The sequence below is a fragment of the Schistocerca piceifrons genome, chromosome 3 (assembly GCF_021461385.2).
Source record: "Schistocerca piceifrons isolate TAMUIC-IGC-003096 chromosome 3, iqSchPice1.1, whole genome shotgun sequence".
NCBI classification, from domain to species: domain Eukaryota; kingdom Metazoa; phylum Arthropoda; class Insecta; order Orthoptera; family Acrididae; genus Schistocerca; species Schistocerca piceifrons.
This window is the reverse complement of record NC_060140.1, coordinates 383,140,851-383,154,783: the sequence shown is the minus strand read 5'-3', so window position 1 is coordinate 383,154,783 and position 13,933 is coordinate 383,140,851. Positions and strand designations below refer to the sequence as shown.

Below are 13,933 nucleotides of genomic sequence, written 5' to 3'. Positions count from 1 at the left end.
CACAGACAGCAAAGGACTTGGAAGAGCAGCTGAACGGAATGGACAGTGTCTTGAAAGGGGGATATAAGATGAACATCAACAAAAGCAAAACGAGGATAATGAAATGTAGAATTAAATCGGGTGATGGTGAGGGAATTAGGTTAGGAAATGAGACGCTTAAAGTAGCAAATAAGTTTTGCTATTTGGAGAGCAAAATAACTGACGTTGGTCGAAGTAGAGAGGATATAAAATGTACATTGGCATTGGCAAGGAAAGCGTTTCTGAAGAAGGGAAATTTGTTAACATCGAGTATTGATTTAAGTGTCAGGAAGTCGTTTCTGAAAGTATTTGTATGGAGTGTAGCCATGTATGGATGTGAAACATGGACGATAAATAGTTTAGACAAGAAGAGAATGGAAGCTTTCGAAATGTGGTGCTACAGAAGAATGCTGATGATTAGATGGTTAGATCACATAACTAATGAGGAGTATTGAATAGAATTGGAGAGAAGAGAAATTTGTGGCACAACTTGACTAGAAGAAGGGATCGGTTGGTAGGGCATATTCTGAGGCATCAAGGTATCACCAACTTAGTATTGGAGGGCAGCGTGGAGGGTAAAAATCGTAGAGGGAGATCAAGATATGAATACACTAAACAGATTCCGAAGGATGTAAGTTGCAGTAGGTACTGGGAGATGAAGCTTGCACAGGATAGAGTAGCATGGAGAGCTGCATCAAACCAGTCTCTGGACTTAAGGCCACAACAATATGCTATTTGTGGCCGATTCTGGCTAGGATTAATATTTTATATTTTGCATCCTTTACAATGATCCTTCGCTCTGTTTTAGTTGTGCTTTAACTGTCCAAGGGGCCAATTTGAGAATCCATTCCGTGTGGATCGGAACTGCATCGTTGTAAAATTAAAATTCTCTCCTTTACTCTAAGAGTAGTTTTGTACCAAAAATACCGCCAATGTCTTATCGTCCTTTTCATGAACCTGCTTGTTCTTCTAATAAAATTGTAACAGAGATACAGCGTAGCCTATTATTTAAGATAGTACTATAGATTTTGTAACCTGTGTTAACGAGGCTAATTCCTGTGCTGTTGTTTGAGTAGCTTCCGTTGCCTGTCTTGAATGTGGAGAAAATTTTAGCTTTTACATTGAATATTATTTTACGTAATTTTCTAGTTTAAAATGAAAAGAAATGGTAGATAACACGAAATAAGTAATGGTATCATTCTTGCAACGACCCTATGTAACTTTCAATTTGATGACAAAAGCACTTGGAGAAGTTACGTGTCGAACGGTTGTCTTCCACCTGCCGACCGTTGCTAGCAAATGAACCTGGCGCCTTTAAACGATGACACATTGGCTGTTACAGCGAGCTGAGCATCGAGAACTGGATGTTGCCTGCCGCATACGCAGGGCACCTGTCCAACCTGGTGTGGGTGAAGCCGCCGTGGGCAAAGCAGATGCAGGACGGAGCCTCGCAGTTTGTCATCGGGCGCGACACCGCCACGGGAGAAATCAGGTCAGTTTGCGAAGCCGCTGGCCACTGCCGTGCCCCGCACTGTTGCTGATGTCGTCACTCCCCCTGACAACTGTCTCTCCTAACAGTCCGTGTAATCTCACTGCCGTTACATGATAGAGAAATGAAACACATTTAACGTATACATTTTTCTAGGCAGAGAAATCGGCGGAAATCTGAGAAGTTCTCAGAGAGCGCGAATGGAACCACGTCGTAGGGGCAGAACATCGTTTTTTTCAATTACAAACTGTGACGCTACTTGAAAAGTAGACATGAACAGCGTGGGATACGTGAAACATGTTTCTATTTTAGGTGTAATGTCTTTTTACTTCTTCCCTGTTCGAGAAGCTGTTCCCTGTTATGGAAGGTGTGACAGAATGTGTACGCAGTGGTGATGGAACGCTAGTACAATGAATAATAATAATAATATACAGGATGAAAAGTATTTAAACCGACAAACTCTGGGAGGTTGTAGGGGACATCAAAAACAAATATTTTTCCCTAGTGTCATTTTTTCCTATGAGGTGTATTTAAACTGGTAGAGGGAGATTTCTCTGGCGGCAAATTAATTAAACCAACAAACACTTTTCCATTTTTTATGACTAAGAGACAACACATTAACACAACCCAATTTCAATTACAGTAGATTTTCAAAAATGCCTCCATTGACACGTAAACAAAGGTTACACAGTCGGATCATGTTCCGTCCGACACGGACAAAAATCCCAGAAGTACCTGAATTGTTCCTGCTGCTGCTACTATCCGGGCAACCAGATCCTCTTCTGATGCAACAGGAGTCGCGTAAAAAAGGTTGCGCATCTCTCCCCACACAAAAAAGTCCAGACGGGACATATCTGCGGATCGAGCAAGCCATGGTACAGGACCACCTCTGCCAATCCACATTTCTGGGAACCGTCGGTCCAGGAATCGATGCACACGATGACTGAAATGTGCCGGCGCCCCGTCATGTTGGAACCACATGTATTGTCTTGTATGGAGCTGGACGTCTTCCAGAAATTCTGGCAATTCACTGGCGAGAAAATTGTAATACTGCCTGCCATTTAATGGCCTAAGTAGCAGGTACGGCCCAATTAAACAGTCCCCAACAACACCGACCCACACATTAACGAAGAACAGCACTTGATGAGCGCTAGTAACTGTGGCATGTGGGTTACGCTCTCTGCAAACATGCGAATTGCGCATGTTGAAGACTCCATCACTGCTACGGTCGCAGGTTCCAATCCTGCCTCGGGCATGGATGTGTGTGATGTCCTTAGGTTAGTTAGGTTTAAGTAGTTCTAAGTTCTAGGGGACTGATGACCACATCAGTTGAGTCCCATAGTGCTCAGAGCCATTTGAACCATTTTTTTGACTCCATCACGCCCGAACGTTGCTTCATCGGTAAAGAACACAGAGGATGAAAATGTAGGATGCATTTCACACTGTTCCAGGTACCACTGCGAAAACTGTGTTCTAGGTGGATAATCAACTGGTTCCAGGTTGTGGACACGCTGTAAGTGAAATTGACTTAACCATTGCTCTCCAAGGACTGTTCTTGCATTCGTCTGATTCGTCCCCATGTTACGTGCAATTGCACGAGTGCTGAATGAAGAATCCCGCTCAACATGCTGCAAGACGGCTTCCTCAAATTGCAGGGTTCTTATCGTGCGACGGCGTCCCTGTCCAGATAATCTGCTAAATGACCCGGTCTCACGCAGACGTTGGTACACAGCAGCAAAGGTCGTATGATGCGGGATACGGCAATTAGGATATTGTTGTTGATAAACCCGCTGTGCAGCTCACCCGTTGTGGTGCGCTACGTAGTACGCACCAACCATATCAGTGTACTCACTCCAGGGGTATCGCTCCATTAGTAAACAGAGACAATGCACTACTACACTGGTGGACAGCAGTTGCCTACCACTGAAGAGCGTAATACGGCCTCCACCGGTTTAAATAATCCTCATAGGAAAAAATGACATTAGGAAAAAATATTTGTTTTGATGTCCACTACAACCTCCCAGAGTTTGTCGGCTTAAATACTTTTCACCCTGTAAATTGCTTAGTGACGCTACCCGTAATTAGATATTCCACTCATCTCTTACAACAACATGAATATCTATTTTGATGTCTAACATACTTGACCTTCATGGATTATCTTCAGAGAGCAAATGGAAACAGTTGGTTTATGGAAGTAGCTTCCTGGACATCTCCTTGCACTACAATAAACTTTCCCGGTTCAGTTTTAGCGGTAGCTGATGGGGTTTAAGGCATAATAATTTCTTGGTATGGTACGTAGTGAAAGACTTTTGGATTATTGAAACCCCCAAGAACCTGAATCCTAGTCAAAATTTTTTAGACTTAAACATTTTCTAAGTTATGTTATAGAATTAACGTCCTCAAATAAAAAGTCTCATATTCTAAGACATTTATACAATTTACATACAGACTTCCACTAATTATTACTAGGTTTGAAAAGTAGTAAACTTGTACAAGACTTTTTTCTAATTAGTTATTTCTCTGAACATTTTTTCGTCTTTTGAATTGCGACGGTAAAACATTCTGTTCAAGAAACGTCGTTCTATTCGTAAACGAGTTTTCCTTTCTCTTCCTTTCTTTCTTTTGCTCAATTTTCCCCGTAAATTCTACATCAGCGACTGTTGTAGGCTGGGGGCGTTCATTTTGATAACAATCTTGCTGCCGTTAAAAAAGACTAATAAAGGTGTCTCAGTCCGACAAATACGTGGGTTCTAAGGCAACACACACATAATGGAATTAAGACAGAATACTGAATAGTGTGGTGTCACCGCCAGACACCACACTTGCTAGGTGGGAGCCTTTTAAATCTGCCGCGGTCCGCTAGTATACGACGGACCCGCGTGTCGCCACTGTCAGTAATTGCAGACCGAGCGCCGCCACACGGCAGGTCTAGAGAGACTTACTAGCACTCGCCCCAGTTGTACAGCCGACTTAGCCAGAGATGGATGACTAACAAATACGCTCTCATTTGCCGAGACGATAGTTAGCATAGCCTTCAGCTACGTCATTTGCTACGACCTAGCAAGGCGCCATTATCCTTTGTTATATTGCTATTATACTTCTGTACAATCAAGAGCGATGTTCTACAATTATGGATTAAAGTTAAGTATTCCAGAAGCTACGTACTTTTCTTTATAGCACTCATTACGTATCCTGTTTCAGACCTCACGCCAGCCTGCGTGAGCTTAACGCGTGCCTTTCGGCTACTTCCGAGTGGCGTGGCTGTCTTGCTACGCCACTACAAATAGTAAATACATTACACAACTTTGGCAACGCTGGCTGCAGCAATTGTAGAATGCAGGTTTAACTTATCTTTTCTGTTTTGACCACTGTGCCAGGAACACAAGCTAAATAACGTTCTCCGAACCAAATTCGGAAGAAAACTAAACTTCTGTCTTGATATGCTATTCGAAGAACAATTCCAAACTAATAGCGCCCAGTTAAATTTCTAGGCAGGCGGTCTCTGACGATACACGATAATTCTATTCACTGTTCTGCTTCTACTGAAGCGTCACTGTCCCGCCGAGATAATTTGTCCTTTTAGGACAATTATCTGAGCAAGCACCCACGCTAGCAAAAGGTTGCCCGACACGTGCTGTTTGAAAACACGACGAACGTTCTGCAGTAACTACATAGCAACGCTATGACTGACTTACAGCTTGCAACTTGTATCTTCTGCTCGTGCACGGTTACTTAAGCGCACGTCTCTTCCTAGTGGCACTGCAGCTCCAGGGGGGTACGATTGTCGCGGGCAGCGTGATTGGTTTGCGCGCAGCGATATTCCTGTTATGGGCGGATGTCCACTGTACTTCTGGAACCACATGTCGCGAACTCTTCTTGTGTGCTATCTCAGTGCAACACAGTGTCCACATCTCATTCTTTTCCCTCCTTATCGGCTTCGTCTGGGTATCTAATTTTGTGCATCTTCGTTAAAGTCACTGTCTAGGCAACGCGAAACGGATATAAGGAGTTGACGTCTCTAAACTGCAGGGCACCAGATGGAATGGCGTTGTTTACATATTACGAGCAGCTGCATGTGAACGTCTTTCAGGGCAGCTGTCAGATACAGAACGGCCCTCACCTATTATTTATTTATTCGAATAGGCGTTTTACAGAGCAAGCTAAATCACTTTTTAAATTCTGCTTCATGCATTCTTCTTCCTCTCACCGACATTCGTTTCATATGTTCTGATCCTGTGTGATGGATAGCCGGACATTTCATCCACACGGGAAATGAAAACTACTTTGTGAGTGTTTGGATAACTAAATCATTCATAAGTACATGTCATACACTATAGACCATAAAAATTGCACGACCATGAAGACTGCATGCAATAAATGTTAAATTGCTATCAAGACTACTGATTATTTGGATATGCAAATGATAAGCGTTTCAACACAACCGCACAAGATACGTTGGAGTAACGCCGTCTACATTCTGTATGTAAGGAAAGGTTACATAGCGAGCTTCTCATCGAGAAATTGCTTTTGTGTGCTAGTTGTTTGTGAGAAAATTTCGTTGTGAGGGACCGTCAGAACATTTCCGATTAAGTGCGTTTTACACCGTTTATGCAACTTCGCTCGTCTTCGATGCGGGTATACAAGCACCGACATGTAGGAATGGGATTAGTGTGGCATTCATGTCTTTTCGACTTGCTTCCAGTGCACAAGGAAACTTGAACTATGGCGACGCTATTACAAAATGCGTCCAAACAGGATCAACATGCTGTTATTCCTTTCTTGGCTGCCGAAGAACAAACTCCGGCAGGCATCCATCGGAGAATAAAGAATGTGTATGGTCAGTGGTGTCACCCATTGTCCTCGTCCCAAGACATTCAAGAGCCAGCTATCTGCTAGTAAGGTGATGCTTATCTTGTTGTTTGATTGCCGGGGCCCATTGTTTATTGATTTCAAGGAACATGCTATTTCTCGTCCGTTAGATTCTGGAATGTTATTTCCTAGTCTGAAACACCTACCATCTAGAAGTAACAGTGAAGAGAGGAAAGTAAAAGAATATCTGCAAGTTTATCGTGGGCTTATTTTGCGAGATTTAAGCTTCGCAGAACTTCTGAAGAAATTACAGACAGAACCGTTCTGGTGAGAAGCTTACTCAGAAAATACTGATCGAGAACATCCCAAGACAGGAATGAAAGAAAAACAAAGATTCGTGTTTAACGTCTCGTCACCGACGAGATCATTAGAGGTGGAGGACAAATTCCGACTGTGGAAGGATTAGGAAGAAAATCGACTGTGTTCTTTGCAAAGAAAACATCCCGGCATTTGCAAGTCTGAGATGAAGAGGAACAAAGAAACTGCTGTCCCCCGGAAAAATTGAAAAAAAAAAAAAACACTCCGAAGTATATGGGATCGGTATCAGGTTAACGGGAATTCTCAAGATATCCCAAAAGACCATGCACGTCGGCGTATCTTGCCTTCTCTGTTCAGTGATAATATGAAATTTATAAGAACTGGGTAAGAATCAAATGGCAGATATATAGTTAAAGGTTCCTTTGGCGCTAAAATGCAGGCTTTTATCATCATGTTACAAATCCGGAGCCTACCGAATCACAACTAATTGCATTCGCAGAGCACATTAAGCTGCTGCCACCGTGTGCAGAATGATTTCACACGAGCAGAACGACGCTTTACCCGCAAGGTTTCAGTATTTTATGTGACACGTCGCTAATGGCACGTTTGCTTTCGGAGCGAAACACACATTAGTAAGCGCTTATGGAGATATGATGAGTGATTTAAAACACGACGATGTACCGACGAAGCTAATCCAGGTTTATATTTGTTTCCTACCCCTCTTAGTGAAAGTCCATGACATTAATTATTTATACGGTTGCCGGTGAATTTATAAGCAGAGCATCGTAACTTCCAAGGATTGTAGCATGCTTTATAGTGCGTCTTCAGTCCAGTGCCTTAACTGCAGAACTATTGTAATTTGAATAACTTTATGGGCTTCATGGCCTATCGCAACATGACGTATACCGGTCGGACCTTGATTTATAAAGGGAAGGTGTAGGTGCTGCCGATCTCGATTTTTGAATTGATTAAAATGAATAATTGTACCACCCTTCACCTTTCGTATTCATTCGAAGAGTAATGGCCTACCAAAATTTCTTAATAGCTTAGACAGACAGTTTGTACAATTAATTAGTACTGACATATGCAAACAAGTTGTTATAGAGAGATGACAGCAAAAAGAGAGCATCACAGCACAGACCTAACTCACGTTGCCGCGTAAGAAAAGTGTAAGAAAATCGAGCACGGCTGACATCATTAGCCGTGCTTGTTGACGCGTTAGGTGAGCGAAAACCGCGATCAGTACTTTCATTTTACACTTGGGGTGGATATTTGACTTCCAGTATTTTTACACTACTGGCCATTAAAATTGCTACACCAACAAGAAATGCAGATGATAAACGGGTATTCATTGGACGAATATGTTATACTAGAACTGACATGTGATTACATTTTCACGCAATTTGGGTGCATAGGATCCTGAGAAATCAGTACCCAAAACAACCACTTCTGGCCGTAATAACGGCCTTGATACGCCTGGGCTTTGAGTCGAACAGCGCTTGGATGGCGTGTACAGGTACAGCTGCCCATGCAGCTTCAACACGATACCACAGTTCATCAAGAGTAGTGACTGGCGTATTGTGACGAGCCAGTTGCTCGGCCACCATTGACCAGACGTTTTCAATTGGTGAGAGATCTGGAGAATTTGCTGGCCAGGGCAGCAGCCGAACATTTTCTGTATCCAGAAAGGCCCGTACAGAACCTGCAACATGCGGTCGTGCATTATCCTGTTGAAATGTAAGGTTTCGCAGGGATCGAATGAAGGGTAGAGCCACGGGTCGTAACACATCTGAAATGTAACGTCCACTGTTCAAAGTGCCGTCAATGCGAACACGAGGTGACGAGACGTGTAACGAATGGCACCTCATACCATCACGCCAAGTGATACGCCAGTATGGCGATGACGAATACAGGCTTCCAATGTGCGTTCACCGCGATGTCGCCAAACACGGATGCGACCATCATGATGCTGTAAACAGAACCTGGATTCATCCGAAAAAATGACATTTTGCCATTCGTGCACCCAGGCTCGTCGTTGAGTACACCATCGCAGGCGCTCCTGTCTGTGATGCAGCGTCTGGGGTAACCGCAGCCATGGTCTCGGAGCTGATAGTCCATGCTGCTGCAAACGTCGTCGAACAGTTCGTGCAGATGATTGTTGTCTTGCAAACGTCTGTTGACTCAGGGATCGGGACGTGGCTGCACGATCCGTTACAGCGATGCGGATAAGATGCATGTCATCTCGATTGCTAGTGATAAGAGACCGTTGGGATTCAGCATGGCGTTCCGTATTACCCTCCTGAACCCACCGATTCCATATTCTGCTAACAGTCATTGGATCTCGACCAGCGCGAGCAGCAGTGTCGCGATACGATAAACCGCAATCGCGATAGGCTACGGAAACGTGATGGTCCGCATTTCTCCTCCTTACACGAGGCATCACAACAACGTTTCACAGGCAACGCCGGTCAACTGCTGTGTATGTATGAGAAATCGGTTGGAAACTTCGTTGTAGGTGTCGTCGCTGGCGCCAACCTTGTGTCAATGCTCAGAAAAGCTAATCATTTGCATATCACAGCATCTTCTTCTTGTCGGTTAAATTTCGCGTGTGTAGCGCGCTATCTTCGTGGTGTAGGAATTTTAATGGCCAGTAGTGTAATGTGTATTTTTGATTGAGAGAGAGAGAGAGAGAGAGATATGGGAAAGGATTTCGATGCTCTACACAGCCGCCAGCCTGCAAATTTGTTGTGACTGTCGAACACTGAGCCTCCGATCAGTATCAATATCTGTAAATTTTTGTAAATAGCAAATGGCTATTACATTTTTATCACTTCGCTACAGAAACACTATCCAAGACGTATAAAATTGTACTTTTGCTTTCAGTTCCTTTATTCTGTTACAGTGTCATCCCTAGGTTTTTGGAGTCGTTGCAGACCGAGCATAAGCCCAAATTCAACAGAATTGTGGAATTGAATATCGTGATGGCCATGACATATTTATCTCAAATTATTTAGGAAAATTGCAGGAAAACTACGTCAGCATGACTGAAAAGGGAGTAATCCTACTTCTACCGTATGTGAGACCAGATATTTTGTCTTTCTGGACATTGAATTGTAGCTAAAATTAAAAATCTTTGTTTCATTGTTGATTTACATCTAGCTCTATATGAGTAGTCTGCAATTCACACGAAAGTGCTTGGCACAGGGTTCATAGAATCACTTCCAGGTTGTTTCTCGACTATTCCACTCTCGAATAGCACGTGAGAAAACCGAATACCTAAGTCTTTCTGTGCGAATCCCGATTCCTCTTATTTTATTCTGATGTTCATTCCTCCATATGTAGGTTGGAGTCAACAAAATATTTTCACCTAAGGAGGAGGAAGTTTGGAACTGACATTTCGTGAAAATACTGGATGACAAATGTATATCACATACATTTGTTCACCGGCTATTAAAATAGGGTAGCGGAAACCTGTCAAAAAACTATTTATCCCTCGAAGTCTCTCAAAATATGCAAAGGTATCTCCTAAGTCAGGCTTTTCGTAAGTGATTTGTAGAAATACTGATACATGAGATGAAATCGTATTTCTCGAAGAGAGGGCCGCTGGCAGGAAACAGTTCAATACGATTATTTATGTTACTTACTTCTCTCTTCCTCCTCACTGGAAGAAATTAAGCATCCAAAGGAATAGGAACGCGATTGTTACTATACGAACTTTCATTGTTACTTGCAGCCTCGGTTTTGTAATCGATTTTTGCTGTGCGTGGACATCAACAACGTATACGGTTATTGAAGAACGTCGAAAACCTTCGTAATGTTTCATTAACCTATATTTTATTCAAATTAAAGCCCACAGTCATTTGATAGTGGATATTGAAACGTTGGAATTATAGCAGGTTGCGTATTTGCTCTGCAGAAATAACGTGCATACCGAGGAAACGTTCTCTGCAAAACAGTCCAGTCGCTACGTCCTTACAACTCTGCAAGTATTTCACTAGTTAATACTTCGGTTGTGCTTTCCCACGGGAGCGTCCACGATACATGCATCAGTGCATTCTACACTTTAGTAATCACTCTAAAGTACAACTAACGTAAACTGAAGAATACAGAACGTGATTTCCAGCGCTGACTGGAGACACCAGTATTTCCATATCCCGCCCGTCCAATCTTACTGAAAATAACAAATCATGCTAATGGGTTTTCCGACATTTCTCTGTAGGAAATTTTCATCTTTCAAGCTGAAAAAAGCAAACAAATTGCCTTTTGTTCCAAAATACTGGTTTTTATTAACCACTTTACGGATTACAAAGCCATCATATAGTAACAACTAACATTCATAAAGACATTGGGACTCAAGAAAGCAACTGTAAAGAACTTTGGTCGTGATATTAGCAGGAAACGTGAGTCCTAGTGGTCAAAACTCATGTTATCTGCCAACCTTGTTACGAACAGTTAAATTATTTTTTACTATAGTGTTGGACAACTGTATTGGCAGATAAGTTGAGAGTACACAAATTATAATGTACATGGTAGCTTCTGTTAGACAGACACATTCCAATACAAACATCACATGGGCTCTAATTTATAACATACCGCACTCATTAAAACAGAATTATTGTCATTTATTGCGCTTCGGAGACACAGCACAGGACTATAACTATGTAATAAGCTATTGCGGAGTAAGGGTACAAGGGTATTAAAATACAGTTTACAGACTGTGTGGGACAAAAAGAGTACAGAATGGATACGGAGTATATTAAAGTACACTGGTTATACGAACGTAGTATAAAGCTAGTCTATACATTGTAATATACGTCCAATATAGCAGTCTCATGTAAAAAAAAAAAAAAAAAAAAAAAACGATTTGTCAATACGTGTGGTTCAAAGAACGCTCACAGATTATAAAAAAAATCAGGTCATGATCTCAAAATTGCTGTCATTTCAAAATATACTGACGAAAAAAAAAAATGTTAGCTCCAAGAGGGAGTTGTGCGACACAAATGAAAATTCGTAGACGTCTTTATGCATCAGAAACATGATATCCATTCAAATTTCGCGCCAGTCGCATAAGAATGGCTCTAGTAGTGCCAATATGAGGATGAAAATCAGCACGCTGTAACGGTCGTGAGCATTATTTACCTTTGAGACTGGGCTTGGTGACATGATGTTAGTCAAGAATGCCTGTAAAGCGACCAAGACACAATTATCAACCCTTCACTGAGTTTGAACGAGGTCGTATAATAGGGCTATGGCAAACTGGATGTTCCCTTCTGCGATACTGCAGATGGACTTGGCAGGAATGTAGCCACTGTACACGATTGCTGGAAGCAATGTGCACGAGAACGTACAGTCGTAAGAAGACCGGGGTCCGGACAGCCACGTGGCACTGCCGAGAGGGAAGACTATCGTGTTCAGCGTATGGTTCTGGCGCATGGTACTGCATCTACAGCAGCAATTTGAGCAGCGGTTGGCACAACAGTGACACAACGAACTGTAACGAATCGGTTAGTTGTAGGACAGCTCCGAGCCAGACGCTCTGTTTCGTGCATTCCACTGACGCCAAACCACCACCATTTGCGACTTGATGGTGTCAGGCGAGAGCTCATTGGAGGACAGGGTGGAGGTCTGCTGTGTTTTGTTGTGAAAGCTGGTACTGCCTATCTGTTAGTGAAGGCCTTGTTTTCGTTAGGAGGAGGTCAGCTGCGGGATTGCAACCACGCTGTCTACGTGCTAGACACTATGGACCTACATCTGGAGTTGTGGTCTGCTGTATGATTTTCCCATGACACCAGGGGCACTCTCATGGTTATCCCACGCACCTTCACTGCAAATCTGCACGTCAGTCTTGTGATTCGACCTGTTGTGCTGCCATTCATGGACATAATTCCAGGGGGTGTTTTCCATTAGGATAACGCTCGCCCACATACCTGTGTAGTAACCCAACTTGCTCTGTCGAGTGTCGATATGTTACCTTGGCCTCCTCGATCGCCAGATATATCTCCAATCGAACACGTACGGGACTTCATCGGACGACAACTCCAGCGTCATCCGCAAATAGCATTATCCGTGCTTTTACTGAGCGATCAAGTGCAAAAGGCACGGAAGTCCATCCCACAACCTGACATCCCGCACCTGTACAAAGCAGTGCATGCACGTTTGCATGCTTACATTCAACGTTCTGGCAATTACAACGATGATTAATATACCAGCATTTCATATTTGCAATGACTTATCTCGAGCTTACATTAGCCTGTGGTCTTGCAACGTTTATCACTTAAACATGTTGCTTAGACTAATGTGTTCCCGAAATTTCTTTACTCTGCAGGAATCATTTTTTGATATTGGAATTTTTTCCGTCAGTCTATGTAACAAGGCTAGCGATGTTTGTAATGGCAGTCACGTGGTTGTAGAGCTTGTGTCATGTGTGATACGGATGGCGTGTCAAGAATAAGAAGACTAATAAGAATATATTAATCTAAGCAGCTACAAATACTCAGAGAAAAACTGATTCTAGATGATTGTAGAACTGTTACATTTGACTAACGTAATACGGAATGATGCTTTTCTCGACTAATATATTCTGTTTGATTAAAAATATCCGGACAACGAGAGGCGGACCCACCAGTACACAAGTACGCGTGAAGTAATGGGTTTGTCAGTAGAGAACCAAACAGCAGGGTGGATCGGTCAGGAGAGCTCAGTGACCTCGAACATGGACTAATCATGGGATGTAACAGATTTATCAGGGGCATTTCAACACATGTAAATCTGTCTAAGTGGACTGTTGGTGATGTGACTGTGAAGTGGAAACGCGAAGGAATAACCATGACTTAACCAAGACCAGTTAGATGTCATGACTGACGGACAGGGACCGTCCAACGTTGCGGAGTGTGATTGTAAAAAATGATTTTAAATCAGCTGAAGGAATCACCCCTGTGCTTCAAAGTGCTGCCAACAGTCCAGCTAGCACGATGACTGTGGGTAGGGAGTCAAAAAGGATGGGGTTCAGTGGTCGAGCAGCTCCTTGTCAGACACAGTCAGTGTTAAGCGGCACTTGGAAGCGGTGTAAAGAGCGATGTACTTGACAATAGACGACTGGAAACGAATGATTTGGAGTGACGAATCACGCTAGATCCTGTGGCAATCCTAGGGAAGGGTTTGGCAAATGCCTGGAGAACGCTGTCTGCCATCATGTGCAGTGCCAACAGTGAAATATGTAGAAGCTGGTGTTACATTAGGGGGATATTTCTCTTGATTGTGGTGTGGTCCCCTTAATACAGTTGAGAAAACACTAAATGC

General features: G+C 42.9%; 1 protein-coding gene across 1 annotated transcript in view; it reads left to right on the top strand.

Moving 5' to 3' along the window:
• The window catches only part of LOC124788676 (UPF0489 protein C5orf22 homolog), a 181,405-nt gene extending 171,757 nt beyond the window's left edge, over positions 1-9,648 (top strand). The window contains exons 3-4 of the mRNA XM_047255958.1: positions 1,361-1,510; positions 9,537-9,648. Of these exons, the coding sequence (XP_047111914.1) occupies positions 1,361-1,510; positions 9,537-9,648 (262 nt within the window). The remainder of the gene's footprint in view (positions 1-1,360; positions 1,511-9,536) is intronic.
• The last annotated feature ends 4,285 nt before the right edge of the window (positions 9,649-13,933 follow it).